Here is a 26,728-nt window from a genome sequence, read left to right as displayed (position 1 = left end):
ACAACACTAGTAAAAATATACATAAATCAAGCAGAAAATCGTAAAATCTTGGCGAAAATTATTTTCAATGCGTAAAAAGTTTTTTAAATCAAGATGAAAATTGTGGAATCTATGAAAAAATTATTTCCAAAGAGTAAAGAAACAGGAATCAAGCTGAAAACAGTTGAAATCTTGGAGAAAATTATTTCCAAATCGCAGAAAAAATGTATAAATCTAACTGAAAATCATATTCTAAAATCTTAAAATCAGTTTCGGATTTCTGAACACACGGGGAAATTCCAAATGCGCGAAGTGTCGGACGCCAATGTCTAAAAAGCCTCATTTTTCGGATGGAGTCAACGAGCAAAAGAGATTTGTTTCGAGCCAAGATAAAAGCGAACGTGTCGATTTTGTAGTGTCAAAATAGGTGGTGATATCTTTCGTAAGCCTCAATTATAAGTCTTTGGGAGTACCCGCGATCGAAGCACTCAGCGACGCCATCCATTTTTGATGGCTTATCATCGTTAAGGTGAAAGAATAGGCGGCCCCATCTACGCCAGAGTGGATCGTGTCCAAAACTCTTCAGTTCCCGAAGAACGAAGCTTCTTATCAGGAAGTCACCCATCGCGTTACCGTCATAATCAAAAGTTAGCCGAGAGAGAGAGAAAAAAAGGAAGGAAGTATCGAATGAGTACTATAGGAGTGAAGGGGTGCTCGCGAGGGGGGCCAGAACGGCTTGTCCGTATTTAGTTTGGGGGAACTCCAGCGGGGGCCGCTGTCAGCGTGATGGATGACCCGTCCGGAGTCATCAAAGCGATGCCCCCATCAATGACCACCGAAAGGTCCCGCGGATTAAGAGTGGGAGGAGGTTCACTCGACAGAATAGAAAAAGGGGGCGCCAGTGATACAGCCCCCGCCTTCCTTATTCTCCGTCAACTTTAAACGAGGGGAAAACGATAAAAAGCATAATGGCAGAACTGCACTCCATGACGAGGACGCGATTGCCTCTCTCTCCTGGTCCTCCCTCGTCGCCGCATCCCCTCCGCGTTCTTATTACCAGCCAGTGTTGGGCACCGCTCATCTCATAGTGAGCTGATTTGTTATTATGAGCGAAAATGAGCGGTAAAATATCTTTTTAAAAGAGCGCAAAACAAAAATGAGAGGAGCGAAAATTTTACCGCTCAAAAAAAGAGCGGAAAGTGAGGAGCGGAATTTTTACCGCTCAAAAAAGAGCGGAAAGAGAGGAGTGAAAATTTTACCGCTCAAAAAAGAGCGGAAAGAGAGGAGCGAAAATTTTGCCGCTCAAAAAAGAGCGAAAATTTTGCCGCTCAAAAAGACATGAGCGTGAGCGGCTCTTTGACGAAAATGCCCAACACTGTTACCAGCAGCGGGGTCGTAGCAACGTAGAAAGAGAGAGAGCCAAATATGAAACGGGGCAGAGTATTCCTGGTGCGGAACGGGAAATGGATGGCTCCCAGGATTCGGGAAGACAACACGCTGAGAACGATAAAGTCGCATTAACATAAGAACGTCACGTATTTCTCCTTTTTCGCCGGCCGCTATATTTCGACAAAAGCTAACCCCGTCGAGCAAATATCCAACGCGGCCCGTGCCCAGTTCGTCCCGACAATATTTGTCACCCACGCGGAGAGACTCGATTTCCATAGCAAACGGAAGAAACCCCTCCTCGCGCCCTTTGACACCTCGGGTTCCGCTAATTTTTGCCTCCGTATCGCCAAAAATACGTACGAATGACACTCACGACACCGCCTTATTATAGACGGGAAAGCCAGATGTACGTCTAATGGTTCTTTTCCCAGTTTAACCGCGACGAAGGAATATTCGGCGTCACCTAGCGCTCTCCCCACCGTTTTCTCCTATATACGAATTTCAACGCTTTTAATTAACAGACCAAAGTTTTGAAGCCCTTAAAAATTTACAAATATTTGAAATTTAAAGAAGAGATAACGCCTCCAGATTAGGGCATTTTTTCATTCCATTTTGACGGTTTATAGCGAGAATTATAAGGCCAATCCCTCCGCCTCCAGGCAGGTGGTGCAATATAGTAAAAGTCACCTTCATTCCGAATTCAACTGGCATTCCCGAAAAGAAGAAGTATATAGGCCTCGGCGGAGAGAGAGATAAAGATAGGAGACTTGACTCAATGAACACGAGGTTCCATACTGAGGGAGACGTAGAATACCCGCTAGTCTAATACAGTCCTAAGCGCGGAGCGTAGGGGGAAAGTAGCTTTCTCTACAAGTCAATTCGGCGCCGCGGGGCAGCCCTAACTCCAGGGGCCAGTCTATACGTATTTTCGGGGAAGTCCTTTTCTCCGTATCGCGAAAAGAGCGCATTATCCCTCCACGGAGAGCCCCGAGGATAACGGACGAGAGCGGTCCGCCTCTAATGCCCGCACCGCCCTCGTAACATTCCCGTCAAGTAGCGGGTGATCATCAATATTATGACTATACAAAAGAGCCCGGGGTGGCAATGGGTTACGTATGATAAGAAAACTCCTCCTTACGGTGGCGAATTGAACTAGCGCCTTTGTCCGGCCCGATATAAAAGAGCCACGCAAAAACAACAAAAACAAATAATGTCGCTATCAGGAAAGGAGCCTATTACCATCGAGGACGAAATAACAGCGTTGTCTCTATCTTTTCAAACTGGCTAACGACATTTTGCCAACTTTTATTTGAAATTAGCTTCGCGTTATTAAGGGGGGAAGCGTAAAAGACTATAATTACCGGGGTCTCTCCGAACGCCACCTATATTTAGTTCCTTTAACGGTACTTGAAACAATATAGGTGGGGCTATGGGCTGGAAAGAAAAGTTCCGAGTATCGGTGGCGCTTTTACGAAGTCGTGTCAGAGTTTTCACCGAAACTTCGACTGCCTTCGAGAACGCTGCTAAATTATCTTGACGTAACGTCGCCAAAGCGCCAAGGAAGCTTAGCCATTCCCGTTCGTAAAATCCGGGCGTTTAACCTCCCGATTATAACGTTGTTTCTAGCACGACCCCCGTTATTATAGTAGGCGCTTACGAGCCAGGCATCCGTGCAAGGCGGCAATATTTCTCTACAGGCGTTTCGGGCACAGTCAGAACGACGATTTTGGTTTTAACCAGCCGCCTGTATTCGAAACTTTTTATCTTCCCCTTTTTAAAAAAATAAATACGATTATAATAGGCAGGGAAAGAAGCCAGGGATGGAAATGAGAGTAAATTTATCGCTACTTTGATAACGCGACGGAAACTCAGTCGGGGGCACGAGGGGGCGACTAGACACAATGTGTAACTAAAGGATTACGCCAGCGGATATTAAATCATTTGCAGAAGGTCAAACGCACGATGAGGAATTATCTACGGGCCAAGGCTTAAGCGGACGGGGTCCCCGCTGTGGAAAACGGCCAAACAGATGTTCCACCTTTAAGAGTCACGAAATCAAATACATAAAAAAAAACATTACGGCAACTAATTATAGATGTACGTGAAATTTAAATTTCAGTCGAAGTTTAAACGTGATAATGTACTTTTGGGCGATTCCCTGAACTACGGGGTTTAACTACCCGTGAAATATTTTCCGTAGATAATAAAAAACGGGCTGACTTCGTACCGTTTATTACCGGTGGCGCTTTTTAATCGCGGTAAACTTTACCTTCTCTCGCTTTTGTTTCAAATATTAGGTTATCTTAAAATCGGCTAATTTTTTTTTTCAAGCGGCAATTTAAAACGTGTTATTAAAAATAACCCCATCCACGAACCCGTATTAATATATACACGTGCGCTAAAGATAGCAGGTAAAAATTACCTAATATTAGGATAGGGTGCCCGAATAAAAAAATGAACAGAAAAACTAGGTTCGCTTAATGAGTGTTTTAATGAGCGGGGAAAAAAGACACAAATTAGGAGGGGGGTATTTTTTTTATAACTAGAGAAAGAAAGTATCAAGGTCGAAAATCTAGGATTCGGGGCGACGAGGAGGGCGGTCACTTAAATAGCCGAAACTAGATTAATAAGAATGCTCTGTTACGAAATTCGCATTCTTCAGATATTAATTTGATTGGATTTGATGAGGGTCTCTAGGCAATATAAATTATATAATAGACAGGATAAACCTAGGAGGATGGAAATACTGGAGGGGAAATATGGGATTCATAGGTCTGGCAATGTGGGGAATTCGGACATAAGGTACTAGAGACACCTAGCGGACACCGTAGTCAAAATTTCATCCACGTGTTCGTTGGGACTTAGTTAGAAATGCGTGCCGGTTTTAAAATCGTGTTAAAGATTTATTTATATTGTCTTAAAATTAAATAAACATATCCGAATATAGTTTCGTAGAATCCAGGTAGAATATTCGTGATTCAACTTGTACAAAAAAATCGTTGTGAATAGAATGAAAAGTAGACAAAATTTATAGAGACAAAACATTCCGCCTATTTTTACGATGGCGCTACGCTCGTATGTCCGAAATTGTATAGCTCTCGCGTTGCCGAAGCTAAAACAACGAGTCCGTGATGGGGGAATACAAATTTCCGTTCCAGGTACGCAGTATTATATTCCTAGGATAAACCACACTCTTGAAAACGTGTAAGAGATTAGATTGTACACAGTAAAGTTACGTTTCTTACAAGCAGAGCCGCCAAGGGCGGGCCCGGGCCCCGGGGAAAATATTAATTTCGGGCCCCAATAGAACCGTAACTATTGGAGATAATTATACATTTTAGGGGATAAGTATAGCTCATTTGTTCCAAATCGGGGCCCCGAGGCTGCACGGGCCCCGGTAATTTGTACCGGCTTCCCCCGTCTCTTGTCGGGCCTGCTTACAAGTTTCCATTGCACATTTTCAAGGTGTCTATTTCAAAGTATCGGTATTTAAAATTCGGTATTTTCGTTTCCCAATGTGGAAATATAGGTATAAATATTTGGATGTGTAGGATCGCCTAAGACCATATAAATAGATATAAATAGCGTTTGGGAAAGGTTAAGGCTTACGAGCACAGGGAACGCTAATAAGGTTCAGGCAGGGTTCGTACAAAATTTCCGGAATTAAATTCCCTGACATTTCCAGGTTTTCCCTGACAAAATTGCCAAATTTCCCTGACCGTTTTTGTTGAATAAATTTATGTTTTGAGGTAAAATCTTGGAAAATGTTAATTGTGTATTTTTAATACATTTTTCAGAAATTTATTTGCCGGATTTTTGTTTTTGGGGTCATTTTAAAATTCCCTTACTATTTCGGACCATTATAAATTTCCCTGACTATTCCCTGACCATTGGGAATAATTTTCAAATTCCCTGACTTTTCCATGACCTTTTGGAAACATTTTCAAATTCCCTGACTTTTCCAGGTTTTCCCGGTATTCCAGGTCGTGTACGAACCCTGTCAGGGTAAACAAACCTAAATCGACAAACAGTTAAAAAATAATTTAATAAAACAAAATACTGTTAAAATCAAAATACACAAAAATTATTTACAAAATTTTATGATCCCTTAATAATAAATTTATTCGGTCCAAAAAGTATCTAGATTTATTTATACATATTGCGCGTGTAATATTCTGTCATTGGAAATTATTAACTGAAGATATTAATATATCAATGGTTTCATTCTCCTACTGCAGGGAACCAAATATTTTAAAGTAGGAACCAAATAGGGACCATTTTAATAAACAAAAATAAGATCTTTATTTAAACTTTTAAAAGCAGCAAATTTTTAAAACCGACTTAGTTTTAATTTAAAAAAATGTTTTATCACAAAAATTAAGTACTTAGTTTTAATTTCTAAAAAAACTTTTATCAATCCCAAAAATGACTATAAATTTTTTGTAATAATTCTATCACATTAAATCGGTTTTTTTTTCGCTTTTCTACGAAATATTTTAAGCCGATGGTACTTTTCACCAAATGTACTAGAAATAGGGTGATTTAGTGACCAAATCCCAATTTTATGGTGGTTTAGAGACCTCGAAAAAAAGTAGGGGCTTTTAGGCATTTTAGGGACCTGGTGGGAGCCCTGCTACTGTCAAAATGATAGAACAAATATTTCCCACGAGGGGGCGCTATCACCGCCTAGTACAATCCTAAACAAAGCTACTCGCGCAATTTTTCCTCAATATAGCGTGAACTTTAGAGAAAGCATCCTGCCATATAGAGAAGCGCCATTGTTGAAAAGGTGAAAGAGGGGCGGGGGGGGGGGGTGTTACGCAGAGGGGGGTGGAGGGGGAATGGGAAAGTGGCCACACCCTTCCTGGCGTGACAGGCCGCTTCTACCATACATTTCAACTGCCGACACAATCATTTAGCATCGGTCATAATTGGTCAGTCGACGTTGGAATCAAAACGCTAATCGCCCCCTCGCCACCCCGTTCATTTCTTCGAATCTTTTTCAGTTAATATCTTCGAATGGTCCTAAGCGATCGAAAAGCCACTAAAAGGAAAAAAAAAACATATCCCACGAAGACGGGGAAAAAGGGGGGGGAGCAGCATTAATTATTTATTCCTCGATATACCCAAAAATGGCGTACCTAGTCGAGGTATTTATACTGGCGTATAGGAGGAACCGGTTTATGGAATCGGGCGTTTTGTCCGTTTCTTAATTAGTTTCGAGGGGTCCCCTTTTTCGCATCAACGCCCGGCAGAACGCAGCGAGGCTAACAAGAGGCCAATTTTCTATCCAAACGATTGTTTTCTTTGTAATAGAAAATTCCTTGACCTATATATTTGAGCGGGGAACCAACGTTTTTTTCGTTGAAACCCAAATGAGGATTTAACGGCTAGCGATATAGTTTAACCGCGGTTAGAATAATTTAAACGGCTTATTACCTAGAACAAACATTGTTTGCCGTCTCAATTACTAGCCCCGGGGTTTACGTTAAAACTAACGCAAATAGATCTATTGTTAAAATCAAATTACATTTTGCATTGTATTTTTCGAGAAGGATGAATTAAAGTTCATTATAAAAATATTTCTGAAGTTAATAATGGCGTTTTTTTCTTACTTTATTTCGTTTGGAATTTGCTTTTTCATTTGTGGCACGGACTGCATTATCAGAGTAAGAGTGCAAAAGTAATTTGGCATACGTTTTGGAATGAATAAAAGTTAATAGTTCTTTCTATAAAGTAACAGCACCTTCTTGTTTTAATGTAGCTCTTACGTCACTGTATTCACCTTCTCCAACACTACGAGCGCGCGCTCGCATCACGAGGAGCTTCCTATTTTCTAACGGTCGTGCAAATCGCGCGTGCTAAGATAATTCCACCAATTTGAAAGCTCAGTCTTGTGACGTAAGAGCCACATGTTTTTTGTTTTTGTTTTTTAAATAGAGCTAATACTTCTACTTTTAACAAGTTGGGTAAGCGTAAAAAAATTATAGAAAGTACTATTGACCATATTTAGAGATTTTTCCAAGACCAAAATAGACCATTTTTAACTTCATAGAAACTTAATGAATATGCCTTTCTATAAAGTAACATTGGCCTTCTGGTTTTGATGTTGCTGCTGCGTCACGGGTGACGTATCGATGACGTTTTGCTACGAATAGCCCTGGACATAAGATGATAAGAGTAAATTCGACGAGGTATCTTGTTTTTGAGTATAAACTGAACTGAACTTCTACGCATTTCGTGACGAATGAGCTACATAAAAAGCAGCTCAGCAAGCGTAGCTTATTTTATAGAAAGGCCTATTTAGTTCCGCTTATATTTAGTATAAAGGCGACTTTTCGGGTAACGTTTTAAGTTCAAGATTTTTATTCCAAAGTTTGCATACCTTAGTTTTTTTAGTTGGTTTTAATAAAATTATCAAGATACATTTTTACTTCAGATTACAAATTCTTACGATTCCCTGATCCTTCCCTGAATTTTAGGTCTATTTTAAAATTTTCTGATCTCCCCCTGACTTTTAGGCATATTTTCAAAATAACCAGTTCTATCCCTGACTTTTAGGCCTATTTTAAAATTTACTGACCTGTCCCTTCATTAATTTTAGGTCTATTTTCATATTTAATGACCTGTCCTTTCCCTGACATTTTAGGCATATTTTCATATTTCATGTACATTCCTTGACTTTTGGCAAAACTTCGCGTAGAAAGAGGGTATACTTTATACAAGTAACTGCAAACGTTTTAAGCGATGGGTTTTTCAGCAAGCGTCTCTAATCTAAAATCTAAATGTGAAAAGTTTCCCCCTCCTCTTGAATCAATCACGGGTTATCTAGCAGACGTAAAAAGCAGAAATGCGAGCAATATGTTTAACCAGTCATTTAATTTCAATTTTTAATTTTACCCTTCGTAAATAAAAGATTGTTGGTTTGGTTACGATAACGCCAAAAAAGAGAAGAGAGACCTCTTGCTTATTTTCGTTTCATTCCACAGTGATTCCGTGCCAGTCGGATCTCCGAACGCAAGCAGGATCATCCATCACGTACCTTTTAAAACAAGCTGCGGGGGGGAGGGGGAGGAAGCGAGCTTTTTTTCTTCAACGAACGGCCCAAACAAGATGGAAGAGGGGGCGGGGAAAAATGAAAAAGAAATTGAGGTAACTGTGTAATGTAGATAATCTGCTCTCTCTTCTTAAAGTGGGCTGAAATCGCCGGTTCGAACAAGTTTTCAACGTGTTTTTAGCGTTTTCTTACGTTACACTAAGCAAAGTGAAAACGATCCGGGCGGCCTTGCCTTGTCTACAACAAATAGACCCGTCACTAAAAATTCACTAACCCGGAAATTAAAAAGAAAATGTTTATTTTCCTAAAATAAAAAATGAATAAACCAGAAATAAAATAAATCAATCAATCAATAAACCAGAAATATATATATATATATATATATATATATAGATCAATAAAATAATAAAGAAATACAATAAATAAATAAATAAATCAATAAAATAATAAAGAAATACAATAAATAAATAAATAAATAAATAAATAAATACAATAATAAATAAATAAATAAATAAATAAATAAATAAATAAATACAATAATAAATAAATAAATAAATAAATAAATAAATACAATAATAAATAAATAAATAAATACAATAATAAATAAATACAATAAATAAATAAATAAATAAATAAAATAAGTTGATAAAATAATAAATAAAATAAGTTGATAAAATAATAAAGAAATAAAATAAATTGATAAAATAGAGATTAATAAATTGATAAAATAGTAAAGAAATAAAACAAATTAATAAAGTAATAAAAATAATAAAGAAATAAAATAAATTGATAAAAAACTAAAGAAATAAAATAAATTGATAAAATAATAGAGATTAATAAAGTTAAAAAATAATAGATATTAATAAATTGATATAATAATAAAATAAATTGATAAAATAATAATAAAATAAATTGATAAAATAATAAAATAAATTGATAAAATAATAATAAAATAAATTGATAAAATAATAATAAAATAAATTGATAAAATAATAATAAAATAAATTGATAAAATAATAATAAAATAAATTGATAAAATAATAATAAAATAAATTGATAAAATAATATTAAAATAAATTGATAAAATAATAATAAAATAAATTGATAAAATAATAAAGAAATACAATTACAACAGAAATTGATAAAATAAAATAATAAATAAATATATGTAATAAATAAATAAATAAATAAATTTATGAAAAAATAAAGGAATATGAATAAAATGATAAAATATTTATAAGTACTACCGCTTGTTGGTATTAAAAATTACTACACTAGAAGATTTGTAAAATTCTAATACAAATTTGTCACCTAGTCTGTTTCGTGAAAATATAAATATAATATTTTGAAATCTACGAAAAGCCAACTCCGTACTAGATAATTTAAATTGGCAAAATTAAGTCTGATAATTAAGTCTTTTTTTTTACAGCCAGAAATTTTAAATGAATCCATCTAGTTTGAAACTTATGCCAGCATGGGTTGAAAAAAATACAAAAATCCAAGATTCCTCTCGAAGTTACGTCGGTGGTAATTTGGCGGATGGAAAATAGGCCGGCAGACTTCGAATCACCCAGAGACGCCGATAACAAAAGAGTGGCTAGAGGGGAAGAGGGGCAAGAGGGGCGCTTTATCGGTTCCTTAATTAAAAAGCAAAAGGGAGCGGCACGTCGCGCCCCTAAAAACCAAAACCAAACATATTGGCAAATAACGTTTAATCCGAAAGCGAGGAAGCCACGGGCCGGCCTAGAGAGATTTAATAGCCTCTCTCCATCAGCAAACATCATCTCGGCCCAGCATCCATCCTACCCCCGGAACAGAGGATATCGATTGTGGCTCCAATTCAAAGGAGAGTTTGATAGGGCGGAGGTGGGGGGGGGGGGGGGGGGATAAGAAGGAGTGTGGGGGGGAGAGGGGTGGTGATGAAAGAGAGCGTCCATGTATAAACAAAAGCCACTTAATGCCAAAAGGAGCTCTATAGGGGAACTTCTAGCGCGCATCTGGCCGGCCCCATAGAGATACACCGAACCGGGCGAAGCAAAAAAGAGAGAGTCGTGTCTAAAGCTATCTGGCGCGCGTTGAGAGGTAAAGAGGAAGCGAAGGGGTAGAGAAGAATAGGGTCGCTTTCGATAAAAAGAGAGGCTTCGACGAAGAAAGGCTATAAGTTTGATTTCTCGGAGGACTCTCCTCTTTTCGTCCTAAATGAACTCTCGGAGCTTCAATCACTTTCCGTTCGCCATTCGGGGCGAGACTGCGCCACCAGCGAGAGCCCCGAAAGTGAGCCAGAGAGGAATGAGAGTAGCTTTTCGCAGTTAACGGGTTGCGCTTTTGTTTTGGAGGCCCTTTCCTCTTCGCAGCCTCCCGGGACGCTCGTTTCTTTACTTAGGTCTTTGCCTAAAAGATCACTCGCCCTTTTTCTCATACCCTTATCCCCCCCCGTCCCTAGGTCCTATCCTTTCCCCCCTTTAGGATCCTTTCTGAATAAAAAACTGCGCGGGATTAAAAAAAAGCGGCTCTCGCCGGATAAGATGGCCTTCGTATCGAATACTATATCGGAATTGTTTTGTTAGTCTTTCGACACCTTATACTTTTCTAGCTGGCTCGTTTTTACTTCGGATGGAAACGACTTTGATAGCCTACGCCTCTTCCTTCCGATTGAAATTTGTCATTTATACAACCTGCATTAAGTCGGTCGTCGCGGGGAAAAAAGGGTCAACGAGGTTGAATAAAGAATTATCTTGTTGCGCGGATGGTACGCGTATTGAACGTTTTTCTAGGATGGTTAATTTGGTTGTTCACTCACGGCCGGCGTAACGGTACGGTTTGCGCCACGAAGAGCCGGCAGTTTGTAAGCTAAATCGGTTCCGACAGAAATATCGATATTCTATATTTTCTTTATACGAAGTTAAATCGCTTATAGTAGTTCGCGGAGAGAAGAAGGATGGGCCGTATTACGGACCACTTTCGCGACGACGAAAAAAGGGAGTCGCCATTGAAAAGGCAATAGCTTTCGAATAAGTCCGAATAGGCAAAATGTCCGCCTCCTTCGGCCATCGAAACGAGCGCGTGAAACTGGGCGATTCCATAGCCTAAAAGATTGAACGGGGCGCGAAATAAGCAGACGATGATAACGGAAAGCTCTACGTAAGCCTACAACAAATAACAATGGCTCGTAAAGGATATATTAATGGAATTGTCTACTCCGAGGACTATTTTCATTCTCGACCCGGGTAGCGCCATTTTGGCTAAATAATCACTAGAGAAAGCCGCGAAGCGAAGGTTTGTCATTACGGGCCTTCGCCGTAAAAATTCCAACGCGGGGAATGAGCCAGTTTAGGCAGAGCGACGCCGTTTTCGGATAAAACTGGAAGCTAGCTTTGTTTAAGGAAAGCTTAGACAGACGAGGCAGCTTGAGCTCGTAAACAGCCCAACGCTTTGGATCCGTTGTCCTTTAATAGCCTCGCCGCTTATACGAGCCCAGGCTAGCGCGGTTATTGTACGTAAGTATTAGCTCGTAAATACAGCCTTATAACCTATTCGGAATTATTAATTATCTCCACTCTTAATGTTAATATTATAAGGTTATAGTTTTCAATATTACAAACATCATTTTTATTAACGTAACTTTAACGGTTCTAACGTTAGTTTCTCCAAAAGATCCAATTTTCAACAAAATTTACAATATTTTAAACGTGAAATCGCTTATTACTAGGAAACGTTAAAATATTAATATTTGGAATTAATAACCTTCGAGGCGGGCAAAAGGAAACGAAAATGAACCGGAAAGATGGAACAAAAATAGAGGAGTCGAGAATTTCCGGGAAAATGGGAGGTTAAACGAGGGGAAAAAATGAACCGTCTGAAGTCTAGACGTTGGGTCAAGAAAGTGATGAGGAGCGTTGAGACATGGTTGAGACCACGCGCCCAAAAAGAACACCCATTGTCGAGACGACAGAACGAAGGTCCCACCAGAGGCCTCTAAATAATTTGATGATCGCCATAGTCATCTATGAAAGACCTCAAACTAAAAATAAACGACAGTCAACCGTGCCCAATTTGCCGAAAGCACCCTGGATGGAGGGCTACAGAGGCGTTGCATACGCGTCTGAACGAGAGTCTGGCCTTCAACGAGACGTTTTTAAAAAGCGTACAACGATCACGTTCAGAATAGTGGGGCTTAATCTCTAACGTTCATGTTCGGAAGAGTTAAGCTTAACCTTTCTAACGTTCACGTTCGGAAGAGTTAAGCTTAATCTCTCCAACGTTCACGTTCGGAAGAGAGAAGCTTAACCTTTCTAACGTTCACGTTCGGAAGATAGAAGCTTAACCTTTCTAACGTTCACGTTCGGAAGAGTGAAGCTTAATCTCTATAACGTTCACGTTCGGAAGAGTGAAGCTTAACCTTTCTATAACGTTCACGTTCGGAAGAGTGAAGCTTAACCTTTCTATAACGTTCACGTTCGGAAGAGTGAAGCTTAACCTTTCTATTACGTTCACGTTCGGAAGAGTGAAGCTTAACCTTTCTATAACGTTCACGTTCGGAAGAGTGAAGCTTAACCTTTCTCACGTTCACGTTCGGAAGAGTGAAGCTTAATCTCTCTAACGTTCACGTTCGGAAGAGTGAAGCTGAATCTCTCTAACGTTCACGTTCGGAAGAGTGAAGCTTAATATCTTTGTTTAACGTTCACGTTCGGAAGAGTTGAGCTTAATCTCTCTAACGTTCACGTTCGGAAGAGTGGTGCTTAATTAGTCGAGGAGTCACGTACGCTCACGATATAACGCCGTGATTACAAACCAAACAAGGCAATGGAGCCCCCCAAAAAAGCAGCGTGTAAGAAATCCCCAAAGCGAAAAGCTAGATGCGAAGCTAAATTAAACTATTCGTCGATTCGGCTCAAAAATGAAGACCATTAGGGCGACGCGCGAACCGAGTCATTGTCCATTATTGAGGGGGCAACGCGAACGTTTAGTTATACCACGGCGACACTATTACACGTACGAAAGAGCGCGATTTGCCGTCAATAATGATGCAACGATCTACGAGCATTTTCGGAGTGACGCCGATATGAGGCTTATTGGGACGCCTGGAAAGCCAGTTTGCGGAGAGAAAACCATTTGCAGAAAGCGAGACGCGCTATTTTAATTATCGCACTCGGAGCGCTTCCAGATACAAACGTGTACGGAGGGGCTCTCGGGAAAGGAGAATTAGGGGGGAAATAAGTATAGGTTTAGGTATATACCCATGGCCCCCCTTCCCTTCCCGCGCCCCGGGCCGTTGGGTTTCCTGGAAAAACAAGAAACGGATTTCAATTAAAGTTTCATACATATTGAAATGAAAGTTTTGGGGGAAATCGAAATAGATTAAAAAGCCCGCGAAACAAAAATGAAAACTCGAGGCGATTTGCAAATATCTTTTAACATTTTTAATGGTAATTCTACGATTATACATTACATAATCTACTTTTATAATACTAATATAATTTATAACATTCGTTAAAAACAAATTTAAATCCTCCGACGTTAAATTGTAATTAATTTTAAATTTGATCTACCGTTTATTTTCCGTTTTGTTATATCTCATTTTCCATCGTTCCACTTAGTCATTAAGATTCTGCGTGAAATATTATATCGGCTGCCTTATTAACACGAAGATATTCCCTTGTGATTGGAAGATACAGATGGCTTATTCAAAGGATAAGGATATAAACGAAAGCAAATATAAACCTTTTAAACTAAGTAATATAACAAAGATCGTGTTGGGAGAAAAGAGTGAGGCCTATTCGCCAGACTCAAATGGCGTCATAAAGGAAAGAGCTCTTTAGTTTTAATTATTAATTTAGAAAGAGGCTACAGCGGCCATATTTTCGTAAGGGAGGAGTGCTTTATAAGAGAGACTTTCCATTTGGATTTTATATTTTGAGAAATGCGCGTTCTTGGCGAGCTCGCATTGGCTCACGGGTTCGCCAAATTACCACGCAGTGATTTACGCCACTAATTAACTGTTTTTCGTGGTTTTACGCTCCGGTCACTTAAGGAAGGAGGGGGAGTCGCTTCCTATTAACATTATGTAATCATCAATGTTTAGCGGACAAACCTAGAGTTAAGCGGCGCCTAAAATCGATCGCGCCTTCAATTATACGGCTACTTTACAAGTATAATATACGGCCTAAGTGAATTAGAATAGGATAGACAACGTATTGTTAGGCGTACAATCGCGGAAACGATTAGCCGGACTAAAGAGATCTATTACGTATCTATATATTTATATACAACGAAATGGGTACACACTTCGGATCAATGGAATGAACCAACATTGTTAATTCCCCCGCATCGATAACGCAATGATTAGAAGCCTTTACGCGTTTTAAATGAACTGCGCCGTTTTGACGAGCGTTTCATGACCGCTTACGTAATGAGTGCTCGTTATACCATGTTTCTATAGTCATCGAACCCATCTCATCCGGCCTCTGCGCCCAATAAACGCAGAGCTTACGTTTTTGAAATTGCTGTCCGTATATAGAAAAACTATTTTGTTGTGAAATATTTCAACAGTTTGAGCGAGTTTCCACTCGTGCAATATTTTTATTGCTTTTGTCCTCGCAGGCCTTGCTCGAAATTTATCCCTCCACTGGACTTTCGAGGGGCAAAAACCCTAATTCATCGCGAAGGGAATGAAAGGAATATGGTCAGCGTCATCGACGGCCAGCGCGGGGGCGGGGAATCAGAGTATGGCCAGATTTCTTCTACTAAAAAATGTGTAAAACTTTCAGATGAAAACGAAAGCCTGTAGAGGCTAGGGACCAAAAGAAGGGGTGCGAAGTTTAGGAAATTAGAAACTAAGGAACTTCAATAAAATAAAATAGTCTAATAAAAGTGCTGATCTTTAATAGCATTTTCCATTTGACTGCTCTCGAGCACTCTAGATCGCTCTGATCAACATTTTATGTTCCATTTGCTGCTCGGATCTGCTCCGATCAAGTATCGCGTTTTCCATTTGCTGCTCGGATCTGCTCCGATCCAGTTTCGCGTTTTCCATTTGCTGCTCGGATCTTCTCCAATGAGGTTTCGCGTTTTCCATTTGCTGCTCGGATCTGCTTCGATCAAGTTTCGCGTGTTCCATTTGCTGCTCGGATCTGCTCCGATCAAGTTTCACGTGTTCCATTTGCTGCTCGGATCTGCTAAGATCAAGTTTCACGTGTTCCATTTGCTGCTCGGATCTGCTCCGATCAAGTTTCGCGTGTTCCATTTGCTGCTCGGATCTGCTCCGATCAAGTTTCGCGTGTTCCATTTGCTGCTCGGATCTGCTCCGATCAAGTTTCGCGTGTTCCATTTGCTGCTCGGATCTGCTCCGATCAAGTTTCACGTGTTCCATTTGCTGCTCTCGGGTGCTCCGAGATCGCCCAAAACCAATCTGCCGATTTCGACAGATTAACGGATCGAAATCTAGATCGGAGCAAATTTTTGAGTGTTCCGTTTCGATTTTTTGGCAAAATGGCAGACTATGGCTGCGTTCAGTAACGCTCAACGAAATACCTAAAAAAATATTTTCGTTGAGGCCGTTGCTAAGCGTGACGTAGGATCTTGTTGAACGCTTTTTACGCTTGTTGTGAATTTTGTAAAATATCGTCTGTCACGGCGTCTGCAGCTAGCCTTCATCCCTGCTGTGACGCCACGTGACCATTGAGCAACGACCTAACCTGCTCTTACAGCTGATGACTTCATTGAGTAACCGATGAGCAAAGTGACATCAAAACCGGAAACGCGAAACAACGTACAGTACGAATCCGGACTCAACGTTTACTCAACGGTGAGTCCGTTGAGCCAAAGATAATATAAACCTCGTACCCAAGATTTTAATTTTGATTGACGGTTTTGTAACGAAGCGTTTACGCACTTCCGGCACGTTACCTCCAAAATATCGGAATCCATCGGTCGGTAAAACGTTCATCGTAAAGGCTCGTGACGCTCGTCCAATGAAATTCGTACACAACCCTTCGTTAGCGTGTTTAAAGGCTAGCTGCGTTCTCCTTGTGTTTGTTGCTCCTAGTTGCCATAGTCTTATAACGGCCAACTTTCACGACGAGCTGTTGCGGGAATAGCAGCGCGTAATCAAATTTGGCCGTCATACAACAATACAGCGACTTATGGAGGTCGCCATTTTGGAGGTCACGTGTCGGAAGTGGGTAAACGCTTCGTTACAAAACCGTCAATCTGAAAGCTTTCCGATTTCGAATCTCGGGTACGACATATTATCTTTGGTTGAGCGTTACTAAACGTAGCCCAAGACGCGAAAATTCAAATTACTAGCAGACGAAAAACCAAAAAGGCGCGGGAATATGTTTATGGAATGTTGCATTTGCTCCAGTCGATCGTGGCGAGATCTATGGCGTCAGAGACTGATTCGGAGCGAATCTCTAGCAATCAATTGGTGAAATTAATTCAGTAAATATTAATTTAGCAAATTAGTCCCCGATTACAGAGATCGCGTCAAAGAAACGCCGAGCTCACCAAGTAGAATCCACATTTGGCGCCATCTTTTACCAGAGTGGAAAACCACTTGAAGAAAAATAAGTCTTTTTATTCCGCTTCGCTACTCAAAGTGTCGCGACTCAAACGATAACAAATTCGTAAATAAAGGCTTCTTCGGGGGCCATCCGGGGTGCCATCTAGGGACTGGGATGAAGTGAAACCTATCTAGGAACGAGCAGAAATATCCACGACGGTAAATTCCTATTTACTTTGGAAATATAAAGAGGCGTGATAAACCTTTCTTTTCGAGCAACTCTTACGGGCGGCGGAAGGACAAAATGGCGCCGTTCTTCCGAAAGGATCGTGGCAGGAACAAGACGGTCTTCGTTGAACTTACAAAATTCTGGTCTTAGTTGGACCATTGTTAAAGATAACGAAGAATTACTTGACGAAATGTCTTTAAAGATTTAATTTCACTAAAGAAAATTTGTAGATGTAATACGAAATGTTTAAGTCGACGCGAAAACCAGTCCCCCCGATGTATTAACTATATTTTAAACATTAAACTTAAATTTGAACAAATTTTCAATTATCTTGTACCTTAACTTAATAAACTCAAAAGTAATTTTATCGAAAATGAATTTTTCGAGATACTAAGATTGGTTTAGTAACAAGTAACGAAATGCGAACACGTTAATTTCAATTTTAAGACAAACCGAATTTTTCGAGTTACTTGGTTTTGGAAATATGGTAGCGAAATGCGAACACATTCATTTCAATTTTTAGACAAACTGAATTTTCGATTAACTAACTAATGATAATATTTTATTTGATTGGCCGCGCCACGTACGCCAGACTTCAGAAGCTAGATCATACCTTTTTTGACAGGTGGTTAAAAGTGTAAACAAATAATAAAACAACAATATCGGATTAAGGGGGAAGAATACAGTAAAAGCCTCTTTTTCGTTCAAGCTCAACGTTTCTGTTTTAAAAATTACACAATTGAATTATATTTTTCTTATTAGGCTGAACCTTCCTCTAGTGCTTAAAATAATTTTGATAATTATTAAATTAATAGTTAACGAGATATAAGGTCCTAACTAAAGGGTATTTTGGGCGCTTGCCCAACTTGTTTAGCTCCGGGGTCCGAACTAAAACGTAATAACTTAATTACTTTTAAATTTAAAATTGTAAAAATTATTTTAGTCACTAAACAAGAGGCTGTTTTACACTGAAATATTAATTTTATAAGTTAAAATACAAAATTAAAAGCGTTCTGCTTGAAATAGCGGGAAATTAGACAATGACCACTGTAGTCTTCCCCCTTAATGATTGAAAATATGTATCAAGAAAAATAAAAATAAACATATTCGAATATGCTCTTGCAAACCTTTTTTATGAAAAATTAGAATAAAAATGTATGACAGTGTACTGAACCGTCTTTTACTGTTAGTCTGGTATGATAGATAACTTTGTTAATATCGGCCGATATTTCGTTCGATATTACCGCCAATATTATCGGCCACGAATAGCCGATATATCGGCTGTATACCAATATCGGTCACCGGTGCATCCCTACTAAAAATATAATTTTCAACCAAGTCGGTCTTAATTTAAAAATAGTATGTAGATTAAAAGTCGAATCACCATATAGGGTTTACCCCCATTTCGCCCAAAATAGTTCTCCCAATCCCATTTCGCCCAAAATAGTTCTCCCAATCCCATTTAGCCCCAAAATAGTTCTCCCAATCCCATTTCGCCCAAAATAGTTCTCCCAATCCCATTTCGCCCAAAATAGTTCTCCCAATCCCATTTCGCCCAAAATAGTTCTCCCAATCCCATTTCGCCCAAAATAGTTCTCCCAATCCCATTTCGCCCAAAATAGTTCTCCCAATCCCATTTCGCCCAAAATAGTTCTCCCAATCCCATTTCGCCCAAAATAGTTCTCCCAATCCCATTTCGCCCAAAATAGTTCTCCCAATCCCATTTCGCCAAAAATAGTTCTCCCAATCCCATTTCGCCCAAAATAGTTCTCCCAATCCCATTTCTCCCAAAATAGTTCTCCCAATCCCATTTCGCCCAAAATAGTTCTCCCAATCCCATTTCGCCCAAAATAGTTCTCCCAATCCCATTTCGCCCAAAATAGTTCTCCCAATCCCATTTCGCCCAAAATAGTTCTCCCAATCCCATTTCGCCCAAAATAGTTCTCCCAATCCCATTTCGCCCAAAATAGTTCTCCCAATCCCATTTCGCCCAAAATAGTTCTCCCAATCCCATTTCGCCCAAAATAGTTCTCCCAATCCCATTTCGCCCAAAATAGTTCTCCCAATCCCATTTCGCCCAAAATAGTTCTCCCAATCCCATTTCGCCCAAAATAGTTCTCCCAATCCCATTTCGCCCAAAATAGTTCTCCCAATCACATTTCGCCCAAAATAGTTCTCCCAATCCCATTTCGCCCAAAATAGTTCTCCCAATCCCATTTCGCCCAAAATAGTTCTCCCAATCCCATTTCGCCCAAAATAGTTCTCCCAATCCCATTTCGCCCAAAATAGTTCTCCCAATCCCATTTCGCCCAAAATAGTTCTCCCAATCCCATTTCGCCCAAAATAGTTCTCCCAATCCCATTTCGCCCAAAATAGTTCTCCCAATCCCATTTCGCCAAAAATAGTTCTCCCAATCCCATTTCGCCCAAAATAGTTCTCCCAATCCCATTTCGCCCAAAATAGTTCTCCCAATCCCATTTCTCCCAATCCCATTTCTCCCAATCCCATTTCTCCCAATCCCATTTCTCCCAATCCTATTTCTCCCAATCCTATTTCTCCCAATCCTATTTCTCCCATGTTTTTGGGAGAACTGATCACTTTGGGAGAAGGTAAAATTGGGTTAAATGGGAACATACCAAAATAACGGTCAAAAACGCCGCCGATCAGTTTAGTAGAATATTTTTGGGAGCGTAATCGTCGGCCATTTTCGGTATGGAGATACCGGCCGGAAGGCAGGCAAGGCTGCCAGATTTCGATAGACCGAAAACGGCCTACTCTCTCAAATGTTTTCGTTTTCAAAACGAATATTTTGCGGCGTAGCTATCGACTAAGCTGGTTTCACATTCGACGGAAAATTAGCGGCGTAAAGTTGAACGTTAGCGGTATATCGAATGGGAATCAATTTTCAGCTCGGCGTTTATTATCGTCTTTCCGGCATATTTTCCGTCGAGTGTGAAAACAGCTTTAATAAGACTATACGGCGGCATCGGCAACACTGTACGTGAGTTCAGTAGGAATTGCGCGTAAAAACGAAACGCCTACTGAGGCGACTCTCACGCCCTCGCGCGGGGAAAATATTTTCTCGCGCTACAGACAAAATCGGCCGGCGACAAAAATACTTTTATGGGGAAAGTTAGTTGATACAATCGCGCCGAAAGAAAAAGATAATTCCGAGTTTTGGCAGCGAAAAGAATGGAGGGCGTCGAGAACCTAGTCAGCGTAACGAAGACTCGCGACGGATTTCTGATTTAGTTAAACACTGGTCTCGCCGACAAAGTACAGAAAGATAATATAAATTTACTTCTTTTTTTTACGGAGAATCGCTACGTACCATCCGAATAAGATCCCGCCAGAAAGAGATACAAAATTTCCTTCTCAAATTCCAGTCTTTTAAGGAGTGTACTTTACAGCGTAGAGAATAGCGAGGGCTTTAGGTAAAGTTTATTTACGAGGCTGAGGGTTACTTTGGAACCGTTGGGCTGATGACGGTAACAGTATCTTCTTTAGTCTTAAATTTCTACTATTCCAAAGAAACCGAGCTGCAGAAAAACGGACGATTTCGAGAGCAATTCCGAAGAAAGGTATCCGTGGCCAAAAAGGCCCTTTTTATTTGAAAGTTTTTATCGGGTGGAGAGATCTCGTATTAGGTCACGACCGTTTGGGAAAAAAAACCCCGAAAAAAAGCCTACTTAGGCTCGCCGAATAATAATAAAAAAAGGTTCGAAGAAATTGCTCGGTTAGCGATTATTTCCTACCGAGAGTATAACTAGTAGCCCTCGCCGAAAAGCCACTTATCGGCTTGATTTCAATTCATTTTTTTCAAAGAATATTTTCGCCAACTCATTCCTGACACGAAGTTTTTTCCATTCCACGCCCGCTCGAAAAAATTCTGTGATTTTTTTTGAGGTGGAAATACCTTATATAAAATGTCGGGTATATATTTTGACCCCGCAGCGCGAGAAGTCGAGAGTAGAAGCTGGTTCGAATTATCATACGCTGAATAAAACAATTCGTCGGGCCGCCAAAGTTAATCTATGCATTGGGCGTACTACTTTCTCTGGACTGAATATATATTCTCAGTCCAGATAAAGATCTTATATAAATGTATAAAGCAATGTTATAGAGGAACGAACAGTCAATAAGAAAATATTGAGAAAGTGAATTCAACTCTGATCGTTCCCCAAACAAAAGTAGGCCAAATTCTCCCGAGGAAGGCACTCGCGACAACGCGACCCGATGGAAACGTAAAAGCTCTTTTCCGTGGCTTTTATTTTATTTCGCTATTTTGTCCTTAGGACGTCGCGAATAGACAATCAAAATATACAAAAGGGGAAATTTAAAAAGCGTAGACGGGGAATTTTCGGAAAGAATAGATACGCTTTCGTACTGGGTAAAAAAAAATCAATCATCCGAGGTTGAAGTAAAATGCCTACACTTTAACCGTATCTCCGCCCCCTGTTGGAGAGTTTGACAGGCCCTTTAAAAATTGATCATCAAGGCCTAAAATTGAATAGAGTAAGTAACGCGACAACATCAAAAGAACTATGAGAAAAGGATTTTGGTTTTACCATTACGAGCCAAAGATGGTCGTAAATTTATCATTTATCACTGTTATAAACTGAACCGTACATTTTCTCACGGTCTTCCATTTCGCGTAATTACGTACCTTTCACGAAAGTTTCTCGAAAAGAGCTATTGGCCAAATATACGTTGAGGGCGCGATGGGAAAGAGGTACGGCAGCGAGTATCCTTCGAGTACGCGTTTCAATGGTCAGACAATCCAATTTCCACAACTCGGGGAAGTTCGTAGCGCGAAAGAGCTCAAAAGGCGACCAATTAAGCCCTTGGGAGTCGAAGGTCCTCCGATATTAGCTTATCCCCGATTGTACGCTGTTACGGGACACAATGAGAGAGAGGATGGAAAAGGAATGATAGTGGACGGACAAGCATCATCTTTCCTCGGAAAACCAGAATGGTGATGCCGAGAAGATCCGTGCCAGGCGCGTTATTAGACGGATCGTATATAAGTCGAGGCGAGGGAGGTGAACCATCCCCCCCCCCCTTCCGGGCCAAACCCCGCAGGATCACGGAGTCTTAATAAATGGCTTTTTCCAACGGCCTACGGGATCGACAAAATAGAGAGGCCCTTATAGTCCGCCTTTTGTTCTACCTAGATAACACCCCGAGTACATAAGCAGCCACCACCCGACACTACGAACCGAACCCGAGGATGAGGTACATTCTTTTCCCGAATAATATGTCGATGGCGTTTGTACAATATGCCGGGGTCTACTAACATGCCTGAGTTTTTTACCATCTTCTCGATGCTAAAATGAGGGTGCTCATCTGGCCAGCGGGAGTTGTAAGGATCAAACAGAATTGAAACGGGGGAAGCGAGGATAACGTATTTACTAACTACCAAATCAGTGGCAAAGCTAATTAACTTAATGCTAATTAGCCGAAAAGAGGAGAAGGTTCTTAATAAGCGCGGGTGGCCAGGGGGGGGGGTTACCTATCGTTGATCGACGAAATACCCGTATCATTTTTTTGGGGCGGACCACCTTCAATATTTAGATATAAGGTGGCGTACGTTAATTAACCGGTCGCTCGCGAGTGGTGTAAAAAAGTCAATTAAATTTCCCTAATTACAATTCGCCGTAACTATGGGAACCGGTAGTCGAATTATTGAAAGTGCTTTCGCGTGTTTTCGAAATACGGATAGATATTAATCACGCGGTTGATTGGGATGCTAAAATGTAAATGATTAATTACGACGTATTAGTAGCGTATCGGTGTACGCCCGAATTAAATTTTGAACGTACGCTTTGAACTAGGAGATTAATCGGAATAAATAAACATTTCTAAGTCCAGAAACTGCATACGCGGCGTTCGGTAAGCAATTATCTAATCAATTTTCGACAATATTTCAGACATTTTCTTGGTAATATTCCTGAATTTTTTTTCATGTTTTCAAGAAAAAATTTAAAAAATGTTTAACATCACAAAATTTTATGTTACAGCAAAATTCTGAAATCTTTAGAAGATAGTGTTAACTGTTTCCATTTTTTAATTTATCCTATCTTGTGATAAATAAATACTCTTATGACGTAGGGGAAGTGAGTCTATCGGGATCAATTTATTTATATATTTATAAAATAACAGATCAAAAAATATTTTGGTTGTCCCAATAAAATTCCTAACTTATCCTTGACAGAGTTCATACAGCTATTGGCAATCCAATTTCCCTGATAAATCCAGGTTTTCCCCACGAATATTTCCCTGATTTTTCCAGGTGCAAGATAAAATTAAACTAAAATTTACAGAGTAACTCATTTCATGATTGTCATTTAAGTTAAAATGGTTCAATATTAATAAAGAAGAAATAAAGTCAAATCTTTAATAAGAAAAACTTATTGATGTAAATTTGTATTCATTAGGGTAAACTTTCTGAACCCTCATAAATTTCCCTGATTTTTACCAAGAAAAAAATGGAATTTCCCTGACTTTTCTGTCAACAATCGAATTCCCTAATATTTAAAATTATTAGTTAAATCTTAAACTTCAACCTCCCTTTTCGAAATGTGTCCGAATTTGCCGAGGGGTAAGACACTCTGCGAAATCGGTGTACAATGCCGTACCTTTGACAGTGCTAAATGGAAATCGCGAACTCTTGAAAATATGTGGTGTACTGATTATCTGACACTGTCTTACACCTCGGAATTTGCATTATTTTTAAAATAGGAAAAACATTCTTCAGTGGAAATATTGAACGAAAATTTAAAGATCTTTCAAGGCATTTTGCAAAAAATAGGAACAATGTACTAAATATGGGAAGTAAATCCTGCAGCTTCGATAATAACGATTTTAACGAGACAAACTGAAAGATACTTGTCGCATTAGATGATGAGGGGGAAATCAGGGAGGGTGGGTTAGTGGCGGATAAATGAACGCTTATTACCCCCCTCTCATTTCTCCTTTTTACATATTATTCCTTCCGAAACCCCCGCCCAACGTTTTCCCTCATTTGGCGGTTAACTACCTATATTTCTCGTGTTTCTGAAGGAAAAAAATGTAGGCATTCGTAATCAGCTTATGAGTTGTTGAAGGGAGAGTAGATATAATATGGGGCGCGCATTTCGCCGAGAAAAAAGTGATATAAGAATGGCCTGGGGCGATCGGCTTCTTGCCGAAGCGAAGAGTCATTTTTAAGCGCTAACAAACTGCTGAGTGGGGATGCTAACATATAAATCGAGAAGAATCGCTCGAGATACGAGGAGAGAGAGAGAGGGGGGGTACGCGTGGTGGAAGGGGAGGGCGGGGGGCGGGCGATGGGGCTTTAATCTGGCGGATTCCAGCCGCTGAGCCCTCGGGCAGCGTGTCGAACCTGGCCCCCCTTCCTGGCGAACCCCGCGCAATTCCTTTCCTGGCGAGTATGTTTACGAGGGGGATTTAGGTTTTTTGGCGCGGCAGATGGTTGAGCTTGGAAGCTAGTAAAACAAATAATTACGAGCCCAAAGATATTTCTCGGCTAGAGCCATTGTTTGTAACTCGCTTCCCCCGTCCCCGCCTCCAGCCTTATAAGTCCATTCCTAATCGGATTTGGCTCCTTTTGAAGAAAGCCGCTCCGTTCACAATTTCGGCTATTTTCTCTTTTTTGTTGGTGGGGGTTTGTTTTGGATATCAAGACTGTTTTCCCAAGACGTTAGCGGGTTATAGGGGCTGTCAACTGTCCCGGCGATGACGTGGCTTTGTTAGCTAGCTAAATCGGGCCGTAGGAACCCGATTGTCAATAACGTTTATCAGCCATCCGCGATATGATCTTTCGTTTTTATACTCAAACTAGTCTGAGGAATTTTACCGAGATAACATGTCGAAAAGTCAATGACGCGTAACATTGTTTTAATGAGAAAAACGTACGTTTACCAATGTATACAATACCGGATTTAATTTGGTTGAGGTTGCGATTGAGGGTAGCATTTTTCAATATACGTCTCGCACTCTTATTTCGTAGGGAACTTGTCGCGACTTTTAACTTCGTAAGTTACCAACTCGTCACTCGGGCCGCGGAAAACGCAAATATCAAAATCTAAGAGGGTACTTACGGCGTTTGTGTAGGGAAATGTACTGAGTCGAATCCCGTCTCTGATGAGTTTTTCCCGCAAGAAAACCTTGAGCTGTAGTTTGGGAAATCGTACCAATTCGGCTTTGCCTTCTTCGTATTCGTCGTTGTATTTTCGATTGACTCTGGCGAAAGTGTTCGCTCCGAATCCGGGTGGAGATTCGCCGCCGCTGTTGATTCCAAATTCGCAGCCGTAATTGTCCGCTCCTTCCAGGTCAAATTTGTCCCCGGGGTCGGACGTCGCCGACGAACAAGAATTGCGGTGACACTCTTCCAACGTGAAATATACGGCTGTGCCGCCTTGTTCCAACAACACGCGGACGGCGCGTAAGATTGTTTGTCGGTGGGAAAGATCGAACACGCCGATCGCGTCCAAATCGGGTTCGCCAATTTGTTTGCATATTTCCAAGTCGTCGTAGCCATTGTCCACGAAACTCTCGGCGTATTGGGCTAGATTCAACGTTTTGAGCCACTCTTCAATGATGCACGGCTCCGTCGAGGAAACGCCGGTAGCGGGGATCGGAGAAATCCCGAAAGAGGGAACGGACGCGCCCGCGGTTGTCGCCATCGGGAAGCCAAGGGCCGCGTCAACAATGACAAGCGCGCGCGGCTGCCTTGAATTTAGCGAAACGTACCTTCCATAGCTCCGTATCGACGCTAAACCGTTAGTTACTTACAATTCGAGCGTTAAAGAAGTCATAGTTGCCTTTAACGGCGGTGGAAACGACCGAGCGAACGAGTAGACCTCGGAGAATCGGGCCCGCAAATCTGCCTTTTCCGCGTGCGATAAACAAAACTACGGAAAATCCGCAAGTTTGAACCAAAGAAGGCAACGTCATGCCAGCGTCATCGATTTTTTAAGCGAAGGTGGCGCCATGTAGCGGTTACTTCGCGAACAATTTTCGCTCTTTCTTTTTGGAATAGCTAACAGACATCAAACATTTTGGAAAATATCGGTATTCACACACTTTATTGTTTTTTAAAAATATTACTTTAATACCAAAAGCTAAAAGTGCCAGGAAGATTATTATTTAAAATAATCGCTATTTCTAAAAGACGAACGAAGTATATTCCTTATTGATTATTATTAAAGTAATTGCGCTCGCGCTTTATAAATATTTCTTTGTTTAAATATGACCACAGGCAGGCGTGTAAGAACGTTATGGATTTAGGGGTACAGTCTAAATATTGAATTTGCCTACCCTTCCCCCCACTAAAACATTATAAGAAAAATTGATATGGAACTAAAATTTCACAGAAATTAATTTAATTAATCACAAAATGATCAAATAATTCTTACTCTTTTAAAATACGTAAATCTGTTAAATTTGAACGTTTCTTCTGTTCTTTTGTTTATTAGTGCGAGTTAGATTTTTAACGCGATAGCTATTAGATGTTGAAATTCAGTAAACAAAAGCGATGATGTATTAACCCATGGCAGTGCCCCTAGGCTTC

At 40.3% G+C, this 26,728-nt stretch overlaps 1 protein-coding gene across 4 annotated transcripts in view; it reads right to left on the bottom strand.

Annotated features, from left to right (window-relative positions):
* LOC149932731 (SAM and SH3 domain-containing protein 1-like) overlaps positions 1-26,046 on the bottom strand; it is a 145,423-nt gene extending 119,377 nt beyond the window's left edge. For 3 of the 4 annotated variants that reach the window (XM_090156764.1, XM_090156766.1, XM_090156765.1), the window contains exon 1: positions 25,257-26,046. In XM_090156764.1, coding sequence (XP_090012890.1) covers positions 25,257-25,841 — 585 coding nt within the window. In that variant the 5' untranslated portion in view covers positions 25,842-26,046. The remainder of the gene's footprint in view (positions 1-25,256) is intronic. The other variant, XM_090156767.1, reaches the window with a different exon arrangement.
* Between the last annotated feature and the right edge of the window lie 682 nt (positions 26,047-26,728).

This window comes from Leiobunum rupestre, chromosome 8 (assembly GCF_980474605.1).
Source record: "Leiobunum rupestre chromosome 8, qqLeiRupe1.1.hap1, whole genome shotgun sequence".
Taxonomy (NCBI): domain Eukaryota; kingdom Metazoa; phylum Arthropoda; class Arachnida; order Opiliones; family Sclerosomatidae; genus Leiobunum; species Leiobunum rupestre.
Note: the sequence above shows the minus strand (reverse complement) of the source record. Positions and strands in the feature narration are given on the sequence as shown.